At 40.9% G+C, this 26,568-nt stretch overlaps 1 protein-coding gene across 2 annotated transcripts; it reads right to left on the reverse strand.

The window, feature by feature from the left end:
• Positions 1–1,966: 1,966 nt before the first annotated feature.
• Positions 1,967–24,742, reverse strand: LOC124286292. 2 transcript variants are annotated; one of them, XM_046722645.1, is made up of 8 exons: positions 24,538–24,742; positions 13,992–14,142; positions 12,917–13,008; positions 10,707–10,793; positions 9,749–9,893; positions 8,539–8,630; positions 7,228–7,314; positions 1,967–6,060 (listed from the first exon to the last, which is right to left on the reverse strand). In XM_046722645.1, exons 1-8 carry the CDS (start codon positions 24,587–24,589, stop codon positions 5,972–5,974), a joined length of 795 nt encoding a protein of 264 aa, XP_046578601.1. In that variant the 5' UTR covers positions 24,590–24,742; the 3' UTR covers positions 1,967–5,971. The 2 variants fall into 2 exon arrangements, with proteins under 2 accessions (XP_046578601.1, XP_046578600.1); XM_046722644.1 differs by having other exon boundaries at positions 1,967–6,063; positions 24,538–24,739.
• Positions 24,743–26,568: the final 1,826 nt, after the last annotated feature.

Here is a 26,568-nt window from a genome sequence, read left to right on the forward strand (position 1 = left end):
GTACACGTCCAAATAGAGTTCCTAATAATACATTGAAAACAGGTATGTTTTGAGTCCTGACTTGAATGTGGCAATACTCTCAGAAACTTTCAGGTTGTATAGGAGTGAATTCCACAAGGTTGGGGCTGCATATGAAAAAGTCCGGTTTCCAAAAGTTTTAAGCCTGAAGTTTGGCACAAACAGAAGCTCTTGATTGGATGATCGAAGGCAGCGTTTGTTTGAGTAAGGAGTAAGCAGGTCAGAGAGATATGGGGGAGCAAGTCCGTGACGGGCCATGTAGGTCAAGCAGAGGATTTTGTAGCTGCTTCTTGCCTTGATGGGGAGCCAGTGCAACTGTTTAAGAACAGGTGTGATGTGGCCATGTTTGGGAAAACGACTGATAATATGTGCGGCCGTGTTCTGCACCTTCTGTAACTTATCCAATAGCCTCTGACTGATCCCAAACAACAAGCTGTTGCAGTAGTCGAGCCTTGAAGTCACAAGGACTAAGGCATGGGTGGCTTCAGCTGTAAGGTATTGACGGATGTTGCTGATGGAGCGAAGATGGAAATAGCAAGTCTTACAGATGTTGTTCACCTGTGTTTCCATTGACAGTGATGTATCAAAGTATATGCCTATATCTTTGACAGATGAGGTAATAGGAACAACTGCATCGGCGATGGTTAAGTTATTAATGGGACATCTTGAAATTTGGTGACTTGTTCCTACCAGAAGTGCCTCAGTCTTCGTGTCATTGAGTTTAAGCATATGAGTTGTCATCCAGGACTTGATTTCCCTTGTGCAGTGTGTGAGTTCTTGAAGTGACTGATTTAGATTTTGCAGTGGTATTTTCTTGAGGAGTTGGGTGTCATCTGCGTAAGAGTGATGCGACATGTTGTGGACTGATGTGATGTTGGCAACATGACCAGTATACAGCAGGAACAGCAACGGGCCCAAAACAGATCCCTGTGGTACTCCATGATTGAGAGTAATGCTGTCAGATCTTCCCTATCATTACACACTGCCGTCTGTCACAGAGATAGGAGCTTATCCAGTTCAGTACTATGCCATCAATTCCGTACTGGGTTTTCAGCAGATTCACGAATTTTGTCAATCTTGTTGACGAAGAATTCATTTATTGAATCTGCCATATTTTTGTTGTCCTTTTCAACTTCATCATTCGGTGGATGTTCACGCAGCTGCCTGATAAACTTATAAAGACGAGCTGGTTTGCCTGCACAGTTCTCTATCTACTGCAAGCAATAACCCCGTTTAGCTTTAGCAATTACAGAGGTAGTTTGATTTCTGCTAGCGCGAAATATCTGCCTATGAACCTCCAGTATCATGAGCATCGATCAATTGGGATACGATGACATATGTCAAACAAGTTGGCGAGCTTGACCACCCGATCCCATTAGTTGCTTCATATGACAAGAATGGGTTGCTGAAGAACAGTTCTAACCTGGATCATCACGGGTCCTGGGCAAGGGTCACCCTGACTTACAAGGTGTTATTGGTAGCAAGTGACAATATGTTTTATGAGTGTCAATATTTGAAGGTTATCAATGATTTTGATGACACGAAATGCATGACTTTAAAGATACACACGAAATGACATGGCAGTCATATTGATCCAGTTAGTCGCCTCTAACAACAAGCATGGGTTATTGAAGACCATTCTAACCCGGATCTGCACGGGCTGGTTCAAACTCTATTTACAGACTGACGTTACATGGGTGGAATATCGAGGACGGAGTGAAATAGGAGACAAACGTTTATCCGGAAATGTGTTTTTTCTGATTATAATTATTATTGTAACGTTCCCGTCCAGATTACCGGAGTTTCACTGTAACAGAATATAACAACGCAACGACGAGGCATAGCTCAACAATTACCTTCTCCTCAGGCTGTTGCTCGGTATCTGTAATACTCGTACACGAGTAACAAAAGAAAACTTGATATTCTATCAAAGAAAACCAATACCAAATTACAGGTACACATTTTATTGTGATGCGCAGAGCTATGTAACAATGCCAACATCAGCACAAAATAGATTTTGTTAGAAATAATTAGTTATCACATGGTTAACGTTCAGTGCTCTTACAAAATGTTTATACAGTATGAAACAAATGCCAAAGATAAAACCACAGAGGTGTTCTTTTTAAGAAACACACTTGAAATTGACAAACCGCATTATAAAAAATATTAGTTTCTTTACTCGGTGTCATGTTAAAGCATGTAATAGCACAACTACAATATATAGCAGTAAACTTATCCAGCACCGTCACCTCGAACAAGCTGTACAAAACCAGAAGAAAAGAAGACAGGTTTAGGTGAGTGACAACTCCTGTGGACTGGAGGTGCCTGATTGTAGCCATGTATCTTCAGGCTTATCCTTCTGTCCAAATAACACAGACATAACAAGCATTTCATGCTTCATACGTCTTAACATGGACAAGGATTAAAAATGTTGAAATTACGAAAACAGTAAGCATAGAACTCTGGGAAAATGAACAGAGAAGCAGAAAGAATCCTAAGGCTGGTATCTATTTGATTCCCCAGTAGGCGATATTCCTGTTGCAAGTCAGATAAACGAACATGTTCGGACATTATTAATAAAGTCATTCCTATTTCAACGAAACCTTTACTGAAGGACTACAACTGAATATCTTCTTTCTCTATAACATAATTATTTGTCGCGTGTTCTGAGTATTGTGTATTTTATTGAAAATAAGTATTAGATTCTTGGTTAATATGGGTATTATACAAGTAAGATAATAAAAATGACCACTAAAATATGTATCCAAGACAGCGCTGAAGACGTTCTGATTTCATGTAATGCAATGAAGATTAAAATTACGAGAAGACATGAAAGATATTTTACTGGCAAAGTAAATGTCTGCTCGGCTGACATAATACTTTAAGCAAGCTAAAGACTTCCCATAATATCTCACAAATAAGCGTATTGTAGTTGTCAGTGGTAGATATGTACAAAAGCCTTGTTGTAACTATATACGTATGCAGTTACCTTTTGCACAGCACAAAATTGACATACACGACGGAATGTGTAGAAATTACTTGAGTTGATGGCAGAATATTAATCAGATATATACTAAGGAGGCATCCGAGCTATAAACGTGTTTCTGACCGAATTAAGATAGTTTAAATATCAAAATTAATGTCAATATCGACTGTCAAGCGTACAAATACAAAAGTAAATAAAGGTAACCTTAATCCCTTAACCGATTTTAATAATTATTGTTTCTGTCTCAACAAATGCTATAAATGAAAACTAAAAGCTTCGTCACATCTATCATGACGTCATTTTAACTAACATAACGAGGCCTTCCGGTAATCCCAATCTGAAATCCGAAGATTCTTACATTCAATATTTACCATCAATGCATCTTAGAAGGTTTGTCTTCTGTAATTAAAACAGGGTCGACAAACAAATACGTAAATGTTCCGTCGGCAGGATGAAAGATAAAAAAGACATTACATTCACACAGGCTCATTCTAAGAAACAAATTACTGCATTTCCCCTAATAGACGCCCCAACATGTATGTTGTCGGACACTCTTATCCCTAGAGTTTTGGAGACCCGGTTCTGATGTCATGACATGAAGCTAGGGACCACTTATGACATGGAGGCTGGAAGAGCCATCACCGACACATTAGACCCGTGATTTATTGGATCACAGGAAACGAGAGTCATTCATAATAAGATTTCTGAGATGTTACCGATTTTCTAAGCATGTCCTATGTTATACCCTCTCTTACAAACTGTTTTGGTCGCGTTTCTTTTCAACCTAAAGAGACGTCTCTTAATACCAAAAGGGTGTCCGTTGTATTCTGGCGTTTATTAGAAACCATGCAGTATACACATAACTAACTAGAGACAGGTAAAACATCAACAACCGGTATACCTGGGCGTGTTACACAAACACGCCTTCTCGTTTCAATATTTGACACCGACCTTTGTCTGCCAAAGCACAACCACTAGTCACCTACAATTTGTACATTGTAGTAATATGTATTGACATTTTAATCGTAAAAAGCAAACACCAAAAGCTACATAAAATAGACATGGCTTATCTTTTGAATATAGCACTCTCATAGTTTTACCTGGACAAAATTCGTACCGTTCATTTATTGTGTTGAAAATCAGACAAATACATTGTGTACAAGATATCGCACCAAGGATGCTCGTGGACTGTGTATTCTTTGCGCACCCAGTACACACATCTAAGCATTTACCAACACTAAAGTATTGTTTTAGCGATTCCTTGTTCTTAGGAATGCAGTGCAAGCTCATCATCACGAACACCTGGTGTTATGACTGACTTTCAGTGATTCCCTTCATTAAATTGCCATCCCTCTTTTGACTTGGAATCCCTGGCTGGAGATAATCGAGACTAGTTACTCTCTCGTGTTGACGGGTAATATTGTATCGCTGGTCTTCGAATTTCTCCATTTCTGTCAAAGACATTCGCTTGAAACACCATTCAGAAAATAGGTCCAAACCAATTCTATCATATGATCTGGATAGTCTTGCCATTTACGGAACAAATACAAAAAGCGAGGGGTCACCATATAAAACCAGCATGAACGATAATTTACATGGGGTAATTGCAATCACGATCATGAAGATGACGTCGTAACATTTCATGACTTCGTGAATGCGAAATATATAAAAAGTGACAGTAAAAATTGTATGTCATGTACTGCTTACGAGATCAATGCTTGATGTAAATATGTTATCCTATGAACAGAACAACGGTAGGAGTTAACTAATTAAGCCAAAACGAGACACAGGACTAAGAACACAGACACCACTTCAAACAAGTTATAGAACACATGATCTCTTCATTTGATAGCGACACACCGGCTTGTGCTTGTTCTCTAACTTGTTTCGAGTAGTATCAAAAATATAAGGATGAAAGGAAGTGTTTTGTCTGCCATCTGCAGTTCGGACTTCATTTAGCACAAATCAAATAGAAATACGTGACATAGACACGAACTTTGGCTAATAAAGTAGGCTAATAACTAAAATCAAAGCCCTTGAAGTAAGTACAGAGAATGTAATTGCAATAAGTTAACACAAAACACAACGTAAACACAGGTTCAGGGCCGATGATTTCATCATTGATTTTAGAACGTTGATTGCCCAACATGAAAGGAGCTCTTGTAAATACAGCTTACTAAAAGTACTTGTGTCGTAGCTATGATTCCAGATATATTGCATTTACTAAAGGCCAATATACCCGCTAATCTCTAATAGGTAGACATGGGACTCTGCACTGGAGAATATATATCTACACAAAGCCATGAATCCAGACATACGACACATGTATAACTAGCTGTTGGTCATTGTCTTATATTAGCTTAAATTTGTTATGGCTTATAAGGTCATTACTTTTAACCAAATTCACATTTTGTATTTCAAAAGTTTCAAACATCGGCTTTTAACCAAACCAGACTAAATAAATTATTGCTAGTATGCATTCATACTATTTTTGGCGGGTCACGTACAGAGAAAGAGAGAGGGGGGTAGAAACACAGCTTATCCAACTTGAAACTGGAAAATAACACTTGGCCAAAACCTAACAATGTGACAATTTGGGCAGGATCGATTCTGGCATCTGACAACTGATGGAAACCTCTGTATCCGGTTTGTGCGTACAAATCGTACACGTATCATAACGTAGATAGTTTATTAAGTCATTTTCATAGCATCTTTTCTTGTTACTGTGCATTGCCTCGTAGAATTATATAAATGCCAGTGTCAGTGATCTCAATGGAATGGAAGAGCTCTCTTCTCGATTCGTTCATGTTTCGTTAAAGCTGAGATAAATGCTACGGTGTAATGATAAAGCTCAATTACTAGGATGAAATACTTATGGGCCATGTACCCGTGATGGAAGACGGTATTCCGTAAGCACAGTATTCTGACGTCGTGGATCCAGGGATAAGGGAGCTAACTCTGGTTGTTTCATACTAGCAATGATAGCATTATTGAACACGCCAGGCCAGCGAGCGAAGTCACGTGCAAACTCATTTTTGACGACGTGCCAGACCCTGCTGCTGAAAAGAAAAAAAGTCGATGAATAAGAAAAATTAAAATTCATAATGACCGTTGAAATGACTTTCGAAAGTCTTGTACTCGTTCAACATCGTCAAGAGGTTCTTCGTGACTGAATTATATACACGAAATATTATTGTTAGCAACGTCTTCTGTACATTACCTCTTGAATATATTACACTATTTCTCGGAGTGAGTGCCATGTCAATGTAACAGTATGTTGCCTGCTAATTAGCAAGACTTTCCGGATGTGTTTTAAATGTTTTAGCATAGACATCTGTATCGAGTCTTGAAGGGAAAATATTTCGGACACATCAGTAAGTCACTTTAACTCCTTCGCTTCTGACATTTATATTGCACACAAAACATTTTGTTTAAACTCTAATAAGGACGACCACTAATTATTCCAGCGGCTTTGGTCTTTCTAGCAGGCTGTTGCTACAGATATATCTGTAAAATACTAAATCCTGACCCATATAATATTTCCCCAGAGGACAGTGTATTGGAAGGGAGCCGAATTACAAACCTGCCCTTAAGATTGAGAAAGACGTTAGCAAATATCACTTAACCTGTTTGTAACGTTAAAATAGACTATAATGAGTGAGTGAGTGAGTTTAGTTCTACGCCGCACTCAGCAATATTCCAGCTATATGGCGGCGGTCTGTAAATTATCGAGTCTGGACCAGACCATCCAGTGATCAACAGCACGAGCATTGATCTACACAATTGGGATACGGCGACATGTGTCAACCAAGTCAGCGAGCCTGACCACCCGATACCGTTAGTCGCCTTTTATGACAAGCATGGGCTACTGAAGATCAATTCTAGCCAGGATCTTCACGGGTCTATAGACTATAAGTTGAAGACAAGGAACATGAGCTAATAAAATATATACTTATGAATAATTCAACAATCAATTTGCAATTATCGTTTTAAAATTGTTTGCCATTCTCGCAGTATGGCATACAAAGCCATGATCTAGGCAATGATCTAGCCATGATCTAGGCAATAATCTAGCCATGATCTGGGCAATGATTTAGCCATGATCTAGGCAGTGCCTAGAACCATCACCTAGATGTCAGCCGACATCAAAGGAGTATTTGTTACCAATTCGTGTTAAAGACATTTCAGACTTTCAGTCATGAAGTGCAAACTGAATCACTTACGTGCTGAACTGGCCTCCTTTGACACCTTCGTTGCACGTGGACAGTGCGTTTTAAACTGCGACACCGTGCACTTGATATTTAGATCACCTGAAACCATTAATGGACAATTTGACAGCTGATACCACATGTTACAAAGAACAACACGTTATCTGTCACGGAATTCAAACTTATTTGACTTAACCTGTCACTGTGTTGATTTTCAAACCTCTCACACCTTTTACTGAACTTTTAAAACGTCAGCGAAACGTGGTGTATGACGAAAACGACTGGCCGCCTTCGCGATTTACAGAACGCTCCGACCAACGGGCGAGATCGGGACTCTCTCCGCCATTCACGAAGATCTCTTATGCTTCTGACACTGACTGATACAGATATTCTTAATTAATATCTTCAATTAATTAGAGACCGCCTCCGTGGTGTAGTGGTTAGAGCGTCCGCCCGTAGAGCGGAAGGTCGCGGGTTCGATCCCCGACCGCGTCAAACCAAAAGACGTTAAAATATGGTACTTGTTGGTCCCTGCCTGGCGCTCGGCATTAATGGGTACAACAAGGACTGGTCGGCTCGGAGTCAGTATAATGTGTCTGAGTGGGGTATTCATGCTTCACTGCGGCATGGTCTCTCAGTGGGCTAGCACTATAAAACCAGCTTCAGTCTGGGCTAGTACAAGCAGCCGCACATACACATACACACGCATGCATCGTCGTCATATGAGCGAAATATTCTCAAGCACGACGTTAAACCCAATTTCACCTCACCTCACCTCAATTAATTAGATGTTTGTCTTCCCCTGCTATCTACGGATGAACAATTGACACGCGTTTGCATGTGTTTGTGACAGGTCACATCAGTAGGGTAGATACCCTCAGCCGGTGGCATCACCATTTGCAAGTAGATGAAAACCCCAAGCGTACGATGTGGTCCGAATCGTACAACAGGCTCTGCGTTTAGTTGATATATTTTACGATTGTGGAAATGGCTTTGTCTTATAATGTCGCGGCGTCATAGTCGCCCGAATTATTGTGGTCTGGAATTGATCAAGTCTTGGTCTGGATAACCAGAGTCTGAGAACATTTCAACCAGTCACCCCATAGGGACGCGGTCACATTACATCTGGCAAGTCAGAGAGCCGACGCGTCCCGATGTCGTATCTGGTGACCTATCCTTATCCGGATCACCTTGGAGTTAATTGGAAACTGTCTGCGTGTTAATTGATGATTTTGTTCTTCAAAGAATATCCTTAAGATGACAAGTACTGAGTAGGTTTTAAGATAAAATGGAACTGGTTCATCAAACTGTTAACTGGAGTCTTACCTATGTATCGATTTATTCTGTCATCAAGAGAATCAATGCATTTGGGCGATAAATGGTGATTGTTGATACAATTGTTGGTCTGACTGAATACCCTGTGAACAACAAACATGAGTTAGGTTGGTTGGTTGGCAGGTTGGTTGGCAGGTTGGTTGTTGTTTAACACCGCACTCAGCAATATTTGAGCTATATGGCGGCGGTCTGTAAATAATCGAGTCTGGATCAGACAGTCCAGTGATCAACAGCATGAGCAATTGGGATACAATGACATGTGTCAACCTCGTAAGCGAGTCTGACCATCCGATCCCGTTAGCCGCCTCTTACGACAAGCATGGGTTACTGGAGATCAATTCTAACCCGGGTCTTCACGGGTCGTTAGTTAGGTACTATCAGGGCGTTCCAGCTTTATGACAGGAAGATTCGTCCCCCTGTCGCTGAACATTACATACCTCGGTCAACATATCCCACATGAATATATTTGTATATTTTTACACACGTCCTGTATGAAAACATATACCAAGATACAGTTAGCTGCGTTCAACCATACTTGCGTCCACTTACGTCCGATGTCGTTCAAAAAGCTTGTCCTCTAAATGTGAAATATGACGGAAATAAACGTGAGTCAATGCCCAAAATAATCCCACGAGTTGACAGTTCTGTCAGCTATGGCCGTTTGCACTTGCAGTCAGTTACATGGCCTCGGGAGTGTCGCTAGTCGCTATTCGGCTTGTCCCGGAACAACACGAGCTGGTCAGGAATGCTAATTAATGATATCTCAGTGATCATAATCGGGGATATCTGGGATTAATAAGCGGATCCTGGCACTACATTGTGAATGCTCCTGCGTGTACATTCACTGCTGTCTCAGTGTCATAGCCACTGTTTGTAGGGTCATTACAGGGTGGTCTAAAACTCCAGATAGACTTTAACAAGAGCCCGCGGGCCAGACACATCCCACATCCTTCACAATGGGAGGGACGGTGGTGGGGTAGCCTAGTGATTAAAGCGTTTGCTCGTCACGCCGAAGACCCTATTCGAATCCCCACATGGGTACAGTGTGTGAAGCCCACTTCTGGTGTCCCCAGCCTTGATATTGCTGGAAAAGTGCTAAACGCAGCGTAAAACTAAACTCACTCACAAATAAAGGCCCCTTACGCAGCTGCAAAACCTGAACGAGTATGTTACCGAACACATTTATACGTCGTCCACTCACGTGCAGTTCAGTAGATCCAGCCTGCACGTCCTGGATGCATCCAGTTCCGGTTTCTTACTGCCATGCGCCATGGCGAACTCCAGAAGACATTTGTTGAGATTCTGAATCTCCGACGCCACACAAGTCTGCTCCTGCTCACGGGTAACTGAAGAGAATGCGTGCGCAAGTTAGGATCTTAGTGATTTCGGAAGTGTTTCCGTCATTACGTGACTGAAGGAGAGTTATGAAGTTAACATATGATTTGCTTGGTTAATCAACGCAGTACTCAGTAAGGGACCGTTCATAATTTATGGCATGATGATGAATTTAAGGTAGGGGGGTGGGGAATTAGTCATCCATTTTGTTTCGTTCAGGGTCAGGTGGAGGGTGGGGGTGATTGATACTATGAACACCGCTCCAGGTTGTCGGGGTTACGACGAACAATCAGCCACGTCGCCAAACCTAACAAACCGATACATGTCGCCGCCTCGGAAGACAAGCAACTGGTAACCCGGAATCTAGACGTGAGTACAACATGTCACTGGCTCCATGCATAGCATTAATCACTGTCGTCACAATATCTTTGAAGCATAAAGTATAACTCGTTACATGATGCAACACAAAAATACTTTCAGATGTTTCTCACACAGAGATAAATGGTATACAGCAGTCCAGCATCGTCCTTTAAAGTGCTGTAAAAATTGGGTTGACTAAAACGGACTATAATTCCAAAAGGTGGCCAAGATGTCTAGCGACATCCTCCTTTCCACTAACTGTCCAAGGTACTGCTACCACAGCAACACATGCGCACAGTGTGGGAATCTCATTTCCGGCATCTCCCGCCATGACGGTGCTGAAACATTGCTGAAACCGGCGTATAACTATGCTCACAATATCTTCTGAAATATTATTGCAATATTTTTTAACTTTTTATAGATTTGTCATTCGTCTGGTACTATAATATACAAAATGAAATTACGGGCTGAACTGGCTTCTTTGGAGACTTTGGTGGCCGTTGGACAGTGGGTATTGAAATGTCGCACGGTGCAGTTGATTTGAAGATTAGCTGAAACAGATATTGGACGGACGTCAATAGGTTCCTGTAATAATGGTGACTATAAATTATAATAGAAAGTGTTTGCAAGAAAGATGACATAAATTTGAAAATCTTATTTAGAATTCTGTGACTTTAAAAGGCTATAGAGGTTTTCAGTTACAGTTTCAGATAAATATATCATAAATATACCGCCTGTTTATTTCTGAATTTAATGGTGTCACTCTGGTAGAATATTATCCTATCTTGTTAGGGGAGAAGAGGGGGAAATAATTAAATAAAGAGGAAAACAACTCGGAGTACTTTATACATATGACTAGGCTTACCAAAGAAGTACCATTAGGGAAGGATAACAATATATGTTACGGTGTAGGTTCCAACACCGTTATCAAGCATCATTTGATGACGTCACTCTCACCGCAATAAAGACGTTGTTCAACCATATAGTGTTATCCTTCCTTACTGCTCCTACCTCTAAATGCCTCTCAAAGAAGCACAATTAGGTTTTCATAATTAACAGATGGAATCTGAAATACACTGGAGCATTGTTACGTTCGAGCATGGTTCCGAGTATGACACAAAATTGTCAGACAAAAAGAATTATATGAGTCTACACCGTCAACCAACTAACGTACTGGGGATGTTGAAGCCAGCATACCAGCACCAGGTAATAGGTTCACTTGAAGTGGAACACTTTTTATGGATAGACAACTTCTTTGTTGCAGTAGTAGTTGCGACGTTTCGGTGTAGATCCCAACACCGTTATCAAGCAAATGATACACAACATTTGCACAAGGAGAAATATATACATGGCGGGTATTGGTTTATAAAATAGAAGAGGTTGATGTACGGTGTGTTGACATGAGACTTGTTGTGATAGGAATGATTGAAGCCAGTAGATAAAGGGTGGGTTATTCTTGATTAGGCTTGATTAGTTGATCGTAAGCCGTGGGGATGTAATAACCTTGATCTCTGTTGATTGCCGGGTTGAGTCGTTTGATGTTGATTGCCTCTAAGAGTTTTCTTATCTTGTAATTTGACCGGTTGGCTTCTAGGATGCTGATGTTGTTCCAAAGTATGGTATGGTTCGGGTGGGCTTGGGTGTGGTCGGAAATGGCTGATTTGGAGTCTTTTTTCTTTACAGATGTCTGCTGTTCCTTGATTCGTAGGTTTAGGGGGCGGCACGTTTCTCCTATGTATGAGTCACCACAGTCGCATTGAATGTGGTAGACAATGCCTGAAGGGTCTACTTTGTTGCTTGTAGGTGGTTTACCGTTGGCTTGTAGGATAAGCTGAGTTGATGTGCCTCTCTGGATCACAACATCTATGTTGGCTTGCTTCTTAAGTAGTCTCCGGATATGGTGGCTGATTGTATCGAGGTATGGTATACTGATGATGAACGGGACTGATTGTTGACGTGGTGGTTTGTCTTTTGGGTTGACTGTGGTGTTGATGGTTCTGTTGACTAGGTTAGCTGGATACTCGTTAAGGTTTATGAAGACATGGCGAAGGTGTTCTAACTCGACTTCAAGGGCTTGGGTTGTGGAGCTGATGTTCTTTGCTCTTCTGTCTAGGGTGGCGATTATACCTCTCTTGACTTGTGACACTTGTGAAATTCACAATGGAAGAAGAATCCGACAACAAGCTACCATTCCTAGAGGTCCAAGTAGAAAAAGGCAACAACAAACTCCACACAAGTGTCTATAGGAAACCAACCCACACGGACCAATATCTTCACTTTTCATCTAATCACCCACTACAAGTCAAGAGAGGTATAATCGCCACCCTAGACAGAAGAGCAATGAACATCAGCTCCACAACCCAAGCCCTTGAAGTCGAGTTAGAACGCCATGTCTTCATAAACCTTAACGATTATCCAGCTAACCTAGTCAACAGAACCAACAAAGAAGTTGTCTATCCATAAAAAGTGTTCCACTTGATCATACCAGCTTCTAAATGCCACTTAAAGAAGAAATAGGTTCACTTGCTTCATAACGGTGTCAGAACCTACACCGAAACCTCGCTCTCATAGCAATAAAGAAGTTGTGCATCCATATTTTGTTATCCTTCCTTACCAGGTAATAGGGTAAAACTGAATTAATAAACTCGTGTCTGTGAATATAGTTTTGTCTTACCTATGTATTTATTTATCATATCTTCAAGAGAGTCGATACACTTGTCCGAGGGACGATGTTTGTTGATGCATGTGTTGGTCTCGCTAAGAACTCTGTAAACAGTCAATGCATATGCTTAGCAATAAAAGTGAGTGAGTGAGTTTGGTTTACGGTTTTTGTAACAGTATTCAACCTGGTTTCGAACAACAATTCAAGGTTTCCAGCGTCCAGAAGGGACCGAAGTTAGCTCGCCTTAGACGGCTGCGCAATTCGTGACCCCGATTATTAACAGTGTGTAACACACAAGACTCTTGTGAGTCAGAACAAGACAATCCAGTGATCAACAGCATGAACATCGATCTACGCAATACAGATACGATGACATATGTCAACCAAGTCAGCAAGCCTGACCACCCGATCCCGTTAGTCGCCTCTTACGACAAGCATGGGTTGCTGAAGACCAATAATAACTACACTTAATGAACGGCTAATTGCGTATCATCGTAAAAGTATATATGATGGATCGAGTGTTCGCCGGTTTGAACATCATTTCAGCCATATCACGGCGTGTTAAGCTGACGAGGGGCGACTTTGGTGGGGGTGTTGCTATCGACATACCTAGAAACATTATCAGGTTGATCCAAAATTCGAACCCCGTTCACATTTTTCTTGCCCACCCATTTCTACACGTAAATTCGCAAGTCCTCGTGATATTTTTACAAACTTGGTTGTGAGGTGGTCCAGAAATGTCTTTCATACAGCTCTCTGAAGGATGTATTGAAGAGGAAAATGAAACAAATATGTGCTGCCACCATTAATGACAACAAGCAATGTAAAGCTTTGGGACAATTTCCGAGATGTTCACCAACGATGACGACAAACATAGCAATGACGTCGGGCGACGGACACCCAGACCTTCATATAAGCTCATTGACGTTTGGTCATGTGATGTAATAAGTATTTTTGGAAAACATACTTTAGGGCAGCATTTATATTTTTTGTGTTTCTCATCTCCCGACAGACCCGACCCGAAAAAATGCTGCCCTTACAGAAATGTTGTGGCCAACTCTTTATATCAGGCCATGTCAATACTCACGAACAGTTGACCAACTCCACTTTGCATGTTTTTGACGCAACCAGGGCAGACCGGTGATGTTGGTGTGCAACGACGAAGTCGAGGAGACAGTTGTTGATGTCGATAGATTCGTAGGTACGGCACGCTTCCTCAGCTCCGCTCGCAGCTCCAGCTGCAAGATACAAAAAAAAAGGAAAGTAAACACCATCGTTGTTCTACTCCGAGGGATTCTATTTTAGATTCATCAGAAACTAAAAAATTGTTCAAATAAATAATTCACAATAACATAGAGCTGCTTGTGTAATGTGGTTAAACCTGCTTCACTTTTATGCGTTTAACAACAAAAATCAATGGTAGTGTTTGCTTACATGCACAAGCAATGAAAATGTCGTTAATCGTATCTTGGCTAAGATTCTTCCAGAAATGTGGAAACAGGAACCTTGGTTTGAGGATACTATCCTCTGACATTAAGTCAGTGAGTTTAGTGCCTACGACATAGCACTTTGATGGGGTATAGGTTTGATCGGGAAATATAGACATGTTTGTATATTCTCTGAGTTAAGTTAAAGTTGTGTTATCTAAATCTAAATCAGAGTGCTGACAATATAAATGAAATATCAGCAGCTTATTATCATGACCATCAGCACAGCCATGTACAGGTCAGCTGCCTGCGTGTAATTAACCCTAATTAACTTTAGAGTATGGCCGGTTGGCCACGGAAGTTTAACATTGTGGATGAGGTGCATGCTGGATACTGCAGGTTGACCATACATGTATCGTAATACGATACAGGGCAGCCTGACAGTCAGTAGTATATAGACAATGAATTCTTAATGTAACGGGACTAGACCCTCGGACAGCGGCTAGGCAGGTGGGCTTACGATCGCCTCTGTGATGCTGCCTGGCCGTTGCTGCACTATCATGTTATTGCAAACTTAGCTGCCAAATAAAGTGTTGTGGACCCACTGATGGTCTTCTGTGTTTGAAGAGACAATGTAGTTTATCGCATCTTGGCTAAGATTCTACAAGATATTTGGAAACACTAGCCTTGGTTGTTTGATTTGAGGATATGATCGTGTGACATTAAGTGAGTGAGTTTAGTTTTACGCCGCTGTTAGCAATATTCCAGTGATATCACGGGGTTGTTTCAGAAGTAGCAGTCAGCCATGTAATTGCAAAACACTTCCCCATTCAGAAAACTACTTGATCGTATATGATTTCTTTATATTGTTTTCCCCATATGGGTACAGTGTGTGAAGCCCATTTCTGGTGTCCCCCGCCGTAATATTGCTGTCATATTGCTAAAAGCGGCGTAAAAAATTCAATCACTGACTTTATATTATTTTTAATATGTGCAGATGGCGTATGGCGTGTCGCTATGCAGTGCTGTGACTTTAGATACGAATGACATCACTGGCCCGCTGTTTCAGCGTTGTTCATCGCTGAGATACACGCCTCTTGTGTCATTATTGACGAATTTTTGTTTCCCAAAATCATATGAAGACGTTGATCTTGCTATTCATCATTTGTGTACATGGTTCTAAGAATTGTGTACATTATTTAAAAGGTTATTTACAGGTTGCATGATATAACTGGAAAACTGCTTACTGCGGCGTAAAACAACCAACAAACGGCGACATTCTATCAATATTGAATCATCTATCAATACATGACCACTGCTACTTGTGTTCGCTTGCATGTTATATACACTGAGTCAATATAAACAATGTTATAAAGTGTTTCCGTGGTCGCCATGTCAAAATGTGTATTAGGTTCTGCTGTGGACATCGATCAATGGACTTCCTGGTCACCAAGATGTTGTTACCCTGGCAACATGGTCCACTCTAAATTTGGCTTGAACCCCGTAAACAATAACTCTAAAGTACAAATGAAAACAATACTCCCAAGGGTAAGTGAGTGAGCGAGTATGCTTTTACGCCGCTTTGGGCAATATTCCAGCAATATCACGGCAGGGGACACCAGAAATGGGCTTCACACATTCTACCCATGTAGGGAATCGGACCCGGGACTCTTTAACCACTAGGCTACCCCACCGCCCCTCCCAGGGTAAGACTATACCCACTAGGGTATACAGCTAAATTTTAAACACTCGGTTTAAATGTCATGATAAACAAGAAAATACAGACATAATTAACAGAAGTTTCAACACCAGAAAACAGCATATCGTATGGTGATAGGGTCTTGTAATGTCTAATTAATTCACAATACGCAAAAAGCATATTAATGTTATTTTACATAACATTCTTAAAGAATATAAAATTCCACAAGGATACAGGATATGAATACACAATGGGCAAATGTAACATACGTTGCATTTGGGATTACACTTTCTAAGTAAAATACAGATTCTAATCTTTTGTTAGGTTGAGTCCGGTCCGGGATTCGAACCCACACTCTCAGCTGCGTTGGCTGAGTGGGTTAGACTGCTGACTTTGTGTGCTGGCGATTCGGTGCCTGACTCTGGTCATGTGAAAGAAGCTATGAGAGCGGTCGTTCTTGGTTAGACTTATACTTAGGCCTAGTCTGTCTCACAGTCCCTGAACCACATTATTTTCCCCATTGCCTAACCCTCCCTGCAATGCTAAAGCCCTAAATGAAGCAAGTCTAGATTTCCTCCGGTTCAGGATCTCCCATCTCACTGGGGCTCCTTTTCTATTTAAATGGGATTATTTGTTACTATCAAAATTATACATAATAAGAGACCCATTTAGACTAACTTAGGCCAAATGTGTAAAATATATCCCTAATAATATGATACACCTGGTCTTATCACCCACACAACATATTTTGACCATGTTGAACATCAGTGCTTGTCAACGTCCATTTGACCTGGGAGTTAATATTCATGCAGTTGGCCATTGGGTTAGTGCTTGTGTGGGTCAAGCAGTTTGTTTTTAGTAACCTGATACATTCTGTGGCTGGTTCCATATAGACATGAATTTCTGGAGGGCGGGTGGTGTCATACTAATTACTGGATAATACTTTTACTGCTGCTGAGAGATCCTAAAAGACAGGGACTTTCCTAGCATTAGGCCGAGGACTTACAAGGCAATTGTGTTTGAATCATCAATGTAAGTGTGAGCTGCATGTGTGTTCTGGTAACGTGGGCAATGTTTCCAACAAACGGACTGACGGAGCGACTCGATGCGCCATGATAGATCGTGGATGATGGGTTGGTGGAGAGTTGTGTGTTTGGTGACGATTTGGTCAGACCTTTAAAGTATTTAATGAGCGAGTAGGAACAAATCAAAATAGAACCAAAGAAAGTCATATATGTTTCGGTTAGTCCGGTCAGAGAAAAGGATGCACTCTCAACTCTGGCGTGATTCTGTAGCACTAATTACTACTTCACTTTCCCATGCCCTTTAGATTTACAACGCTGCAGAACTGTAGGTGTGAACACGTCTGGACAGTAAGTGCAAATACAACCCATGCGTCAAACATATCACTGTTTGAGTCGCGCATGTCAAACACCTCCGTCTGTTACCAATAACAAGAAGCTGAGCATAGAGAAATAGGTGCAAGCTAAAATGATTACAATGCATTAATTCAAAAAGCACCGTGAAGAGCGCAAATGTTCTGATGGTGACACGACGAGGCAGAGCTAGAAACCAGGACGCCAGACTAGTTTTTATTCCGGTATGAGACGGAGGATGACGGTGTTTTGAATACACACAGAAACGGCAGCCGTGAAGATCCATCTGGGTTATTCAAAAGAGATTTATTTTGCACCTTGCGCATCTGTCGTGAACACTCGTCAGTTTCCGTGCGTCTGCAGAGCCGATGAGCGCCGAATGTACTGATCTATAAAGACCTCATTCACAGCATCTGCGCCAAAATGAGTTTACATCAGCGGGATTGTGTCCCCATCAGCAATGGCTGCACGTGCATTTGAGACGTCACCGGTTTTTGTTCTATACTGCAGTCTGGCAATATGGCCGTGGAAAGATGTACCGACACCGTTGTTGAACATATTTCTCGGAAATAGAACATAGAGGATGTTCAGACCGTTGTTCAGCCCTAAAGCTAAAACGCAGATGTATATTGGCCCTCGGTTATATAAAGTAGTATCTAACCAAATTCAGATAACCCAAGTACCAATAACGCATGTCCCTGTTTCAATCAAAGAATACCGATATTTTTCCAAAAGGAAGATCAAACGACCATGCATTATGTCTAGCCAATATCACTGATGATGACGTCATGTGAGGATATAGCACAGTTAGGCTAAAATCACCATCAATATTGTTCATATCTGGAGGAAATATTTGGCGTTAATATTCAACTGGGAATCAGGTTTATTGGAGATAAAGGCGTGAAAATCATTCAAATAGGGCTTATACTAAACAGAGTGCAACATAAATCCGAGACGTCACCAGATACAATAAAATTAAATAGGAGAGCTCATATGAGACGGGGACTTTTTATTAGACAAATAACTGCTCCACGTCGGCATGCTGATCGGCGGACTCGGGAATGTTTTATGTTTAATCCCGGACCAATTCAAGGAAATGAACATTAAACGTGCCTAACTGCTTCTCGCGAGTTTGTGTTGCTGTCACGTTCCCCAGAACAATCCGTCTGCTATTTCTTTATATACTGAAGACAATTAGAAACGCCTCAAGCCTAGATTATACGGTATTTCAAAACTGTAAATTAAAACTTCCAACGTGATGTGCGACGGATTCAAGAATTTTACACTGTTGAAGACAAAATTATATTTATTTTATAGACACAAGTCATTAAAGACAGCTTACATTGATCATAGTGGTACCGTGTATGTAAACAAAATGTAAATGATAAAAGTAAACATGGTCATAAATATTCTCATCATATCATTGTTGTTGTTTTTGGTCGTTTCTATTAGGCATACGCGTCATTTATGTACAGACGGAAAAGCTGTGAAGGACTAACGCTATACATCGTTAACGCGAACTCAGTATCTTGGGTTATGATCAAAACCTTGATGTATAATCAAACGAAAGCGAAACTTTCTGGTTCCGACAGAAATCTGATCAAAGCTTTAGTCTAATTTCGGTTACCTTTACTTGACGTACTGATAACTCGACGGTCGATCTGACAAAGTGTTAACAATGTTCCATTGTAAACCTAAAGTTGAGGGACGGTGTCACCGTCAATGTCTTGCTACATTTATTGATTGTTTGGTTGTTGTTTTCTGCACTCAAACATGCGAACTGTATTTGAGTAACTATAGGCGAGTGACCTTGCCGCCAGCAGTGTATTGGTACCTGTTGTTTAACATCACACACAGACATTCCGGCTATATGACGATGGCCCGTAGAAATTCGTGTCTGTACCATACAAGTGGTTGACGTTGTGATCAAAGTCCCAAAGTTAACATAGACCTCGCAAAACAACAATTCTATGTAATCACGGAACAACAGTACAGTGTCCCCCGCCGAGATATTGCTGCAATGTTGCTTAAAGCGCTGAAAATCTAAACTCACTCATTTACTCACTAACAACAGTACACTGCTATCACAGAGGTCCATCACATAACAATTATAGATTACGCAATCACTTGGGTCTCTTAAACAGCACTATTATGCAATAACATGGGATTCCCAAACAAAAGTATTATGTTATTCCACGAGTCCCTCACACAACAGTATAATAATAACGTTGGTCTCGCAAACAGTAGAATTATGCAATAACGTGGGCATCTCAAACAACAGTATTATGTAATCACGTGGGTCACTCACACAACAGTATTATGTAATCAAGTGGGTCACTCACACAACATTATTATGTAAACACGTAGGTCACTCACACAATAGTATTACGTAAACACGTGGGTCACTCACACAACAGTATCATGTAAAAACGAGGGTCACTCACACAGCAGTATTATGTAAACACGTGGGTCACTCACACAACAGTATAATGTAATAACGTGGGTCACTCACACAACAGTATTTGGTAAACACGTGGGTCACTCACACAACAGTATCATGTAAACACGTGGGTCACTCACACAACAGTGTAATGTAATCACGTGGGTCACTCACACAACAGTCTTTGGTAAACACGTGGGTCACTCACAAAACAGTTTTATGTAAACACGTGGGTCACTCACACAACAGTATAATGTAATCACGTGGGTCACTCACACAGCAGTATTACGTAACACGTGGGTCACTCACACAACATTATTATGTAAACACGTGGGTCACTCACACAACAGTATTATGTAAACACGTGGGTCACTCACACAACAGTATTATGTAAACACGTGGGTCACTCACACAACAGTATTATGTAAACACGTGGGTCACTCACACAGCAGTATTATGTCAACACGTGGGTCACTCACACAACAGTATTATGTAATAACGTGGGTCACTCACACATTACAACAACAGTAACATGTATTATGTAAACACGTGGGTCACTCACACAACAGTATAATGTAATCACGTGGGTCACTCACACAACAGTATTATGTAAACACGTGGGTCACTCACAAAACATTATTATGTAAACACGTGGGTCACTCACACAGCAGTATTATGTAAACACGTGGGTCACTCACACAACAGTATTATGTAATAACGTGGGTCACTCACACAACAGTATCATGTAAACACGTGGGTCAATCACACAACAGTATCATGTAAACACGTGGGTCACTCACACAACAGTATTATGTAAACACGTGGGTCACTCGCACAACAGTATAATGTAATCACGTGGGTCACTTACACAACAGTATTATGTAAACACGTAGGTCACTCACACAACAGTATTATGGAATCACGTGGGTCACACAGTACTATGTAATAACGTGGGTCACTCACACATCAGTATTATATAAACACGTGAGTCAATCACATAACAGTATTATGTAAAAACGTGGGTCACTCACACAACAGTATTACATAAACACGTGGGTCACTCACACAACAGTATTATGTAAACACGTGGGTCACTCACAGAACAGTATAATGTAATAACGTGGGTCACTCACACAACAGTATAATGTAAACACGTGGGTCACTCACACAACAGTATAATGTAATCACGTGGGTCACTCACACAACAGTATTATGTAAACACGTGGGTCACTTACACAACAGTATTATGTAAACACGTGGGTCACTCACACAACAGTATAATGTAATAACGTGGGTCACTCACACAGCAGTATTACGTAACACGTGGGTCACTCACACAACATTATTATGTAAACACGCGGGTCACTTACACAACAGTATTACATAAAGACGTGGGTCACTCACACAACAGTATAATGTAATCACGTGGGTCACTCACACAACAGTATAATGTAAACACGTGGGTCACTCACACAGCAGTATTATGTAAACACGTGGGTCACTCACACAACAGTATTATGTAATCACGTGGGTTTCGTGAACAGCGGTATGATAATAACGTTGGTCTCCCGAACAGCAGAATTATGCAATCACGTGGGCATCTCAAGCAAAAGTACTGTGTAATTACGTGGGTTTCTCACACAACAGCATGATGCAATTACGTGGATATCTCGAACAACAGTATGATGTAATCACGTGGGTCACTCACACAACAGTATTTGGTAAACACGTGGGTCACTCACAAAACAGTATTATGTAAACACGTGGGTCACTCACACAACAGTATAATGTAAACACGTGGGTGACTCACACAACAGTATTATGTTAACACGTGGGTGACTCACACAACAGTATTATGTAAAAACGTTGGTCACTCACACAGCAGTATTATGTCAACACGTGGGTCACTCACACAACAGTATTATGTAATCACGTGGGTCACTCACACAACAGTATTATGTAAACACGTGGGTCACTCACACAACAGTATTATGTAAAACGTGGGTCACTCACACAACAGTATTACTGTAAACACGTGGGTCACTCACACAACAGTATAATGTAAACACGTGGGTCACTCACACAACAGTATTATGTAAACACGTGGGTCACTCACACAACAGTATTATGTAAACACGTGGGTCACTCACACAGCAGTATTATGTAACACGTGGGTCACTCACACAACAGTATTATGTAATTACGTGGGTCACTCACACAACAGTATTATGTAAACACGTGGGTCACTCACACAACAGTATTATGTAAAAACGTGGGTCACTCACACAACAGTATTATGTAAACACGTGGGTCACTCACAGAACAGTATAATGTAATAACGTGGGTCACTCACACAACAGTATAATGTAAACACGTGGGTCACTCACACAACAGTATTATGTAAACACGTGGGTCACTCACACAACAGTATTATGTAATCACGTGGGTCACTCACACAGCAGTATTACGTAACACGTGGGTCACTCACACAACATTATTATGTAAACACGTGGGTCACTCACACAACAGTATTACATAAACACGTGGGTCACTCACGCAACAGTATAATGTAATCACGTGGGTCACTCACACAACAGTATAATGCAATCACGTGGGTCACTCACACAGCAGTATTACGTAAACACGTGGGTCACTCAAACAACATTATTATGTAAACACGTGGGTCACTCACGTATTATACATAAACGTGGGTCACCCACACAACAGTATAATGTAATCACGTGGGTCACTCACACAACAGTATAATGTAATCACGTGGGTCACTCACACAGCAGTATTACGTAACACGTGGGTCACTCACACAACATTATTATGTAAACACGCGGGTCACTCACACAACAGTATTACATAAACACGTGGGTCACTCACACAACAGTATAATGTAATCACGTGGGTCACTCACACAACAGTATAATGTAATCACGTGGGTCACTCACACAACAGTATTATGTAAACACGTGGGTCACTCACACAACAGTATTACATAAACACGTGGGTCACTCACACAACAGTATAATGTAATCACGTGGGTCACTCACACAACAGTATAATGTAATCACGTGGGTCACTCACACAGCAGTATTACGTAACACGTGGGTCACTCACACAACATTATTATGTAAACACGTGGGTCACTCACACAACAGTATTACATAAACACGTGGGTCACTCACACAACAGTATAATGTAATCACGTGGGTCACTCACACAACAGTATAATGTAATCACGTGGGTCACTCACACAACAGTATTATGTAATCACGTGGGTTTCGTGAACAGCGGTATGGTAATAACGTGGGTCACTCCCGAACAACAGAATTATGCAATCACGCGGGCATCTCAAGCAAAAGTACTGTGTAATTACGTGGGTTTCTCACACAACAGTATTATGCAATCACGTGGATATCTCGAACAACAGTATGATGTAATCACGTGGGTCTCGTGAACAGCAGAATGATACAATCACATGGGTCTCCCAAACAACAGTACTATATAATCACGTTGGTCTCTCAAGGGACTGTAATATGCAATCACGTGGTCTCTAAAACAACAGTAATATGCAATCACGTGGTCTCTAAAACAACAGTAATATGCAATCACGTGGTCTCTAAAACAACAGTAATATGCAATCACGTGGTCTCTCAAGCTACTGTATTATCCAGTCCTATATTATGTAATTATCTCTAAAAAGTACTGTGTCATCACATGAGTCAGATCTTTGTTATCACACATTCCTCAAATAAGAGTTACCCCAAACAACAACAGCTTCATGTGATCACACCAGCCTTTCAAACAACAGTTCTATGAAATTACATAAGTCTGTCCAATAGCAATTCCTTTTATCAGTTAAACAGGATATACATAGCAGATCCCAGCATCACATAACACTGGTCTGCATCGTCTATATTTCGTTTAATGTACACCAACTTCCGTATCTGTCTCCGAGTCTATGGTGTACATGATGTCTACGGCCATACTGCTCACTTACATCTTACATAGATTACATAAGCACGGGGGTCAATATCACATGCGCAGTAATGACCGGCGCTAGGGTGCTGATAACAGGCAATAGTTCAACAGTATGTAAATTATGAATTTCCGCTTTTGGATTGTTCTAATCTGTAACTACTTGAAACAATGACAACCTATGGTAAATTGTCCATGCCACAACATCCTATCCGCGAATACTGCGTTTAATCTTTAACTTCACTCCCATTAAGCCTCGGAATGCCACTTTGCAAACAAAATGGGTTTAATTTTGTTCAAGGTCCACAAATCTAAACCCAAGGACCTGAAAAACTAAATAGGCGTAACGCTGCAGTGCCATAGTATTGGCTTTTACCGTTAGAAAATATTCGAACCTCGTTATACCGCAAATGAGAATTCTTTCATCACAGATATTTCGTTTCGCCTAATCCGCCCGATATTGCTTAACAGATGTGACATAAAATGTATAAGACGTTTAAAAGGTTAGAGTCAATCATAACCACAATAACAAACAATGCGTCTTATAATGAGGATATTTTTCGGGGATGCGAAGACAGAGCTACGAGAATGAATAAGATGTATTCAATAAATTAACAGAGATGCTAAAATAACCTTAACAGCACATGACACAGTCTCTAGTCCACCCCTCAAAGCATATTGGATATATAAAGTATTATACTCACCAATTCCTAAAATCAGGAACGCTAAGGCGCAGAGAATGCATTTTAATTCCATCGTTGACCGATGCCCTCGTTACAATGGCTGACAGCAGCTCGGAGCTCGCTAGAACACACCTCACCCCTTCTCGGCTAACTGTGCCAGATTTATTCCTCCGTTGCGGGAGCTATATCCAGCACCACGGGCAGCCGCTGTGTTCTTTTTTATCCGGTCAAAAAAAACATGGTGGTCTGAACAATAAGGTTATTGTTGTGAATCGGGAATGTTGATGGTTTCTTCACTAAACAAAGACGTGCTGTTTTGGGTTAAACCGAAAGGGTTAAACCTGAGACGCTGTTACATCGATCGATGTTAGAGTTCCGCTTTTGGGCCCCGCATGGGTCCTACATGTGTGTGTTTTAAAATTATCAGCAGTTGATATGATTTATGATGCTAAATGTCATTGATGACTCAGTTTGTTAAAATCTATTTAACGCTTATGAGTCAAACGATATTAGTTTCTGATCGATACTTCTCAAATCAAACAGCAGCAGTATCATTAAATGGCCATTAACATAGAACGGTTTATCGCAGGTTTTGGCGCTGAAGCTGAACTGTGAAAAGGCAATTACTTTAGAAAACGTTAAATAATACCCGTGTTTTCCCCTGAATAAATTTACCGAAACATAAGTGCAGTTTTATTCATAAACAAACAGGCAGAGCCGTGTGATACAGGACCTATTGAAAACACACACAAAATCGTTACCCTGTAGCCTTAATTATGCGAGGCATTCAGCTTTAAAATCCGTAATGCATTTTTATCGTAATGGCTTACTGGCCCGAAACTTTACATGTCAAAATCAGCCAATCAAATGAACTCCTGGTTGCAATACGGAGGACATTTATCATATGAGGTTGAATTCGCTTTTGACACGATACCCCCGAATTCGATCCCGTTCAAGAAAAAAACAAAGTAAATATAGACACTAGATGCTATTCATCGACCGTTATCTATTCAGAAAGTTCGTCCTGTTTCGGTAGGGAATAGGGAGGCCGTCGCCATCCGAATCACAATTTTGCATATCAATAACTATAGTCTCGTGGGAAGCAGTATTATATTCTTTTTTCCTAAATTACCATGTTTCTGTAATACAAAACAACTGCAGTCAAACCTCATTAACTCGAACTTCATTAACACGAAGTCTCTAAAGGTCGCTGTTCTCGAGGATGCTTTCTTTATTATCATTGTAGCAATTAGAGGGTTCAAATCACAATAAATGACTTATTTAAGACGTATTCAATCATGCCTTTGGGAAATCCTCTATTCATATTTGTCAGGATGTATAATAAAAATACATTAGTGGCGTAACATGATGGTCAGTTAGGTCGAAAACACACACACACACACACACACACACACACACACACACACACACACACACACACACACACACACACACACACACACACACACACACACACACCGACCGATTGCATGCAACAACGACCATTCTCGACTGGACAATATTGGGCGTGGTACTCCATTGACATACGTCGGGGCATCTCCCCCTTATCTCAACACACACACATACGCATGCACGCAAACACACACGCACGCACACGCATATACACACCACATCCCCCAGGTTTCAAGCATATAGCAGCCATGTGGATGGATACAAAGAAAGCATGCCTATAACCTTGGGCCGCGGGCAGGGCTAGCGGTTCAAGTGTTCGCTCGTCATGACGCAAGGCCGGATTCGAATCCTCATATAGGCACAATGTGTGAATCACATTTCTAGTGTCTCCCGCCGTGGTATTGCTAATAATCTACGCATATTTTTATAATGTGAATGTGGTATGACACTAAGTCAAATATGGATAAGATGTATAATATATATTAAAATCGGATGTTCAAGTCAAATTAGCAGGGACTTGTATACCACATTTCACCAGAACTTGCCAGTAACCTGTAAGAATATTACTAAAATTATAAACACGTAGAAAATAAACCAAGCTAAGTTAAATGTGACTTTGAAAGTGACATTTGTGACAAC

The sequence above is a fragment of the Haliotis rubra genome, unplaced genomic scaffold, assembly GCF_003918875.1.
Source record: "Haliotis rubra isolate DU_JTF1 unplaced genomic scaffold, ASM391887v1 Scf38, whole genome shotgun sequence".
Lineage (NCBI taxonomy): Eukaryota > Metazoa > Mollusca > Gastropoda > Lepetellida > Haliotidae > Haliotis > Haliotis rubra.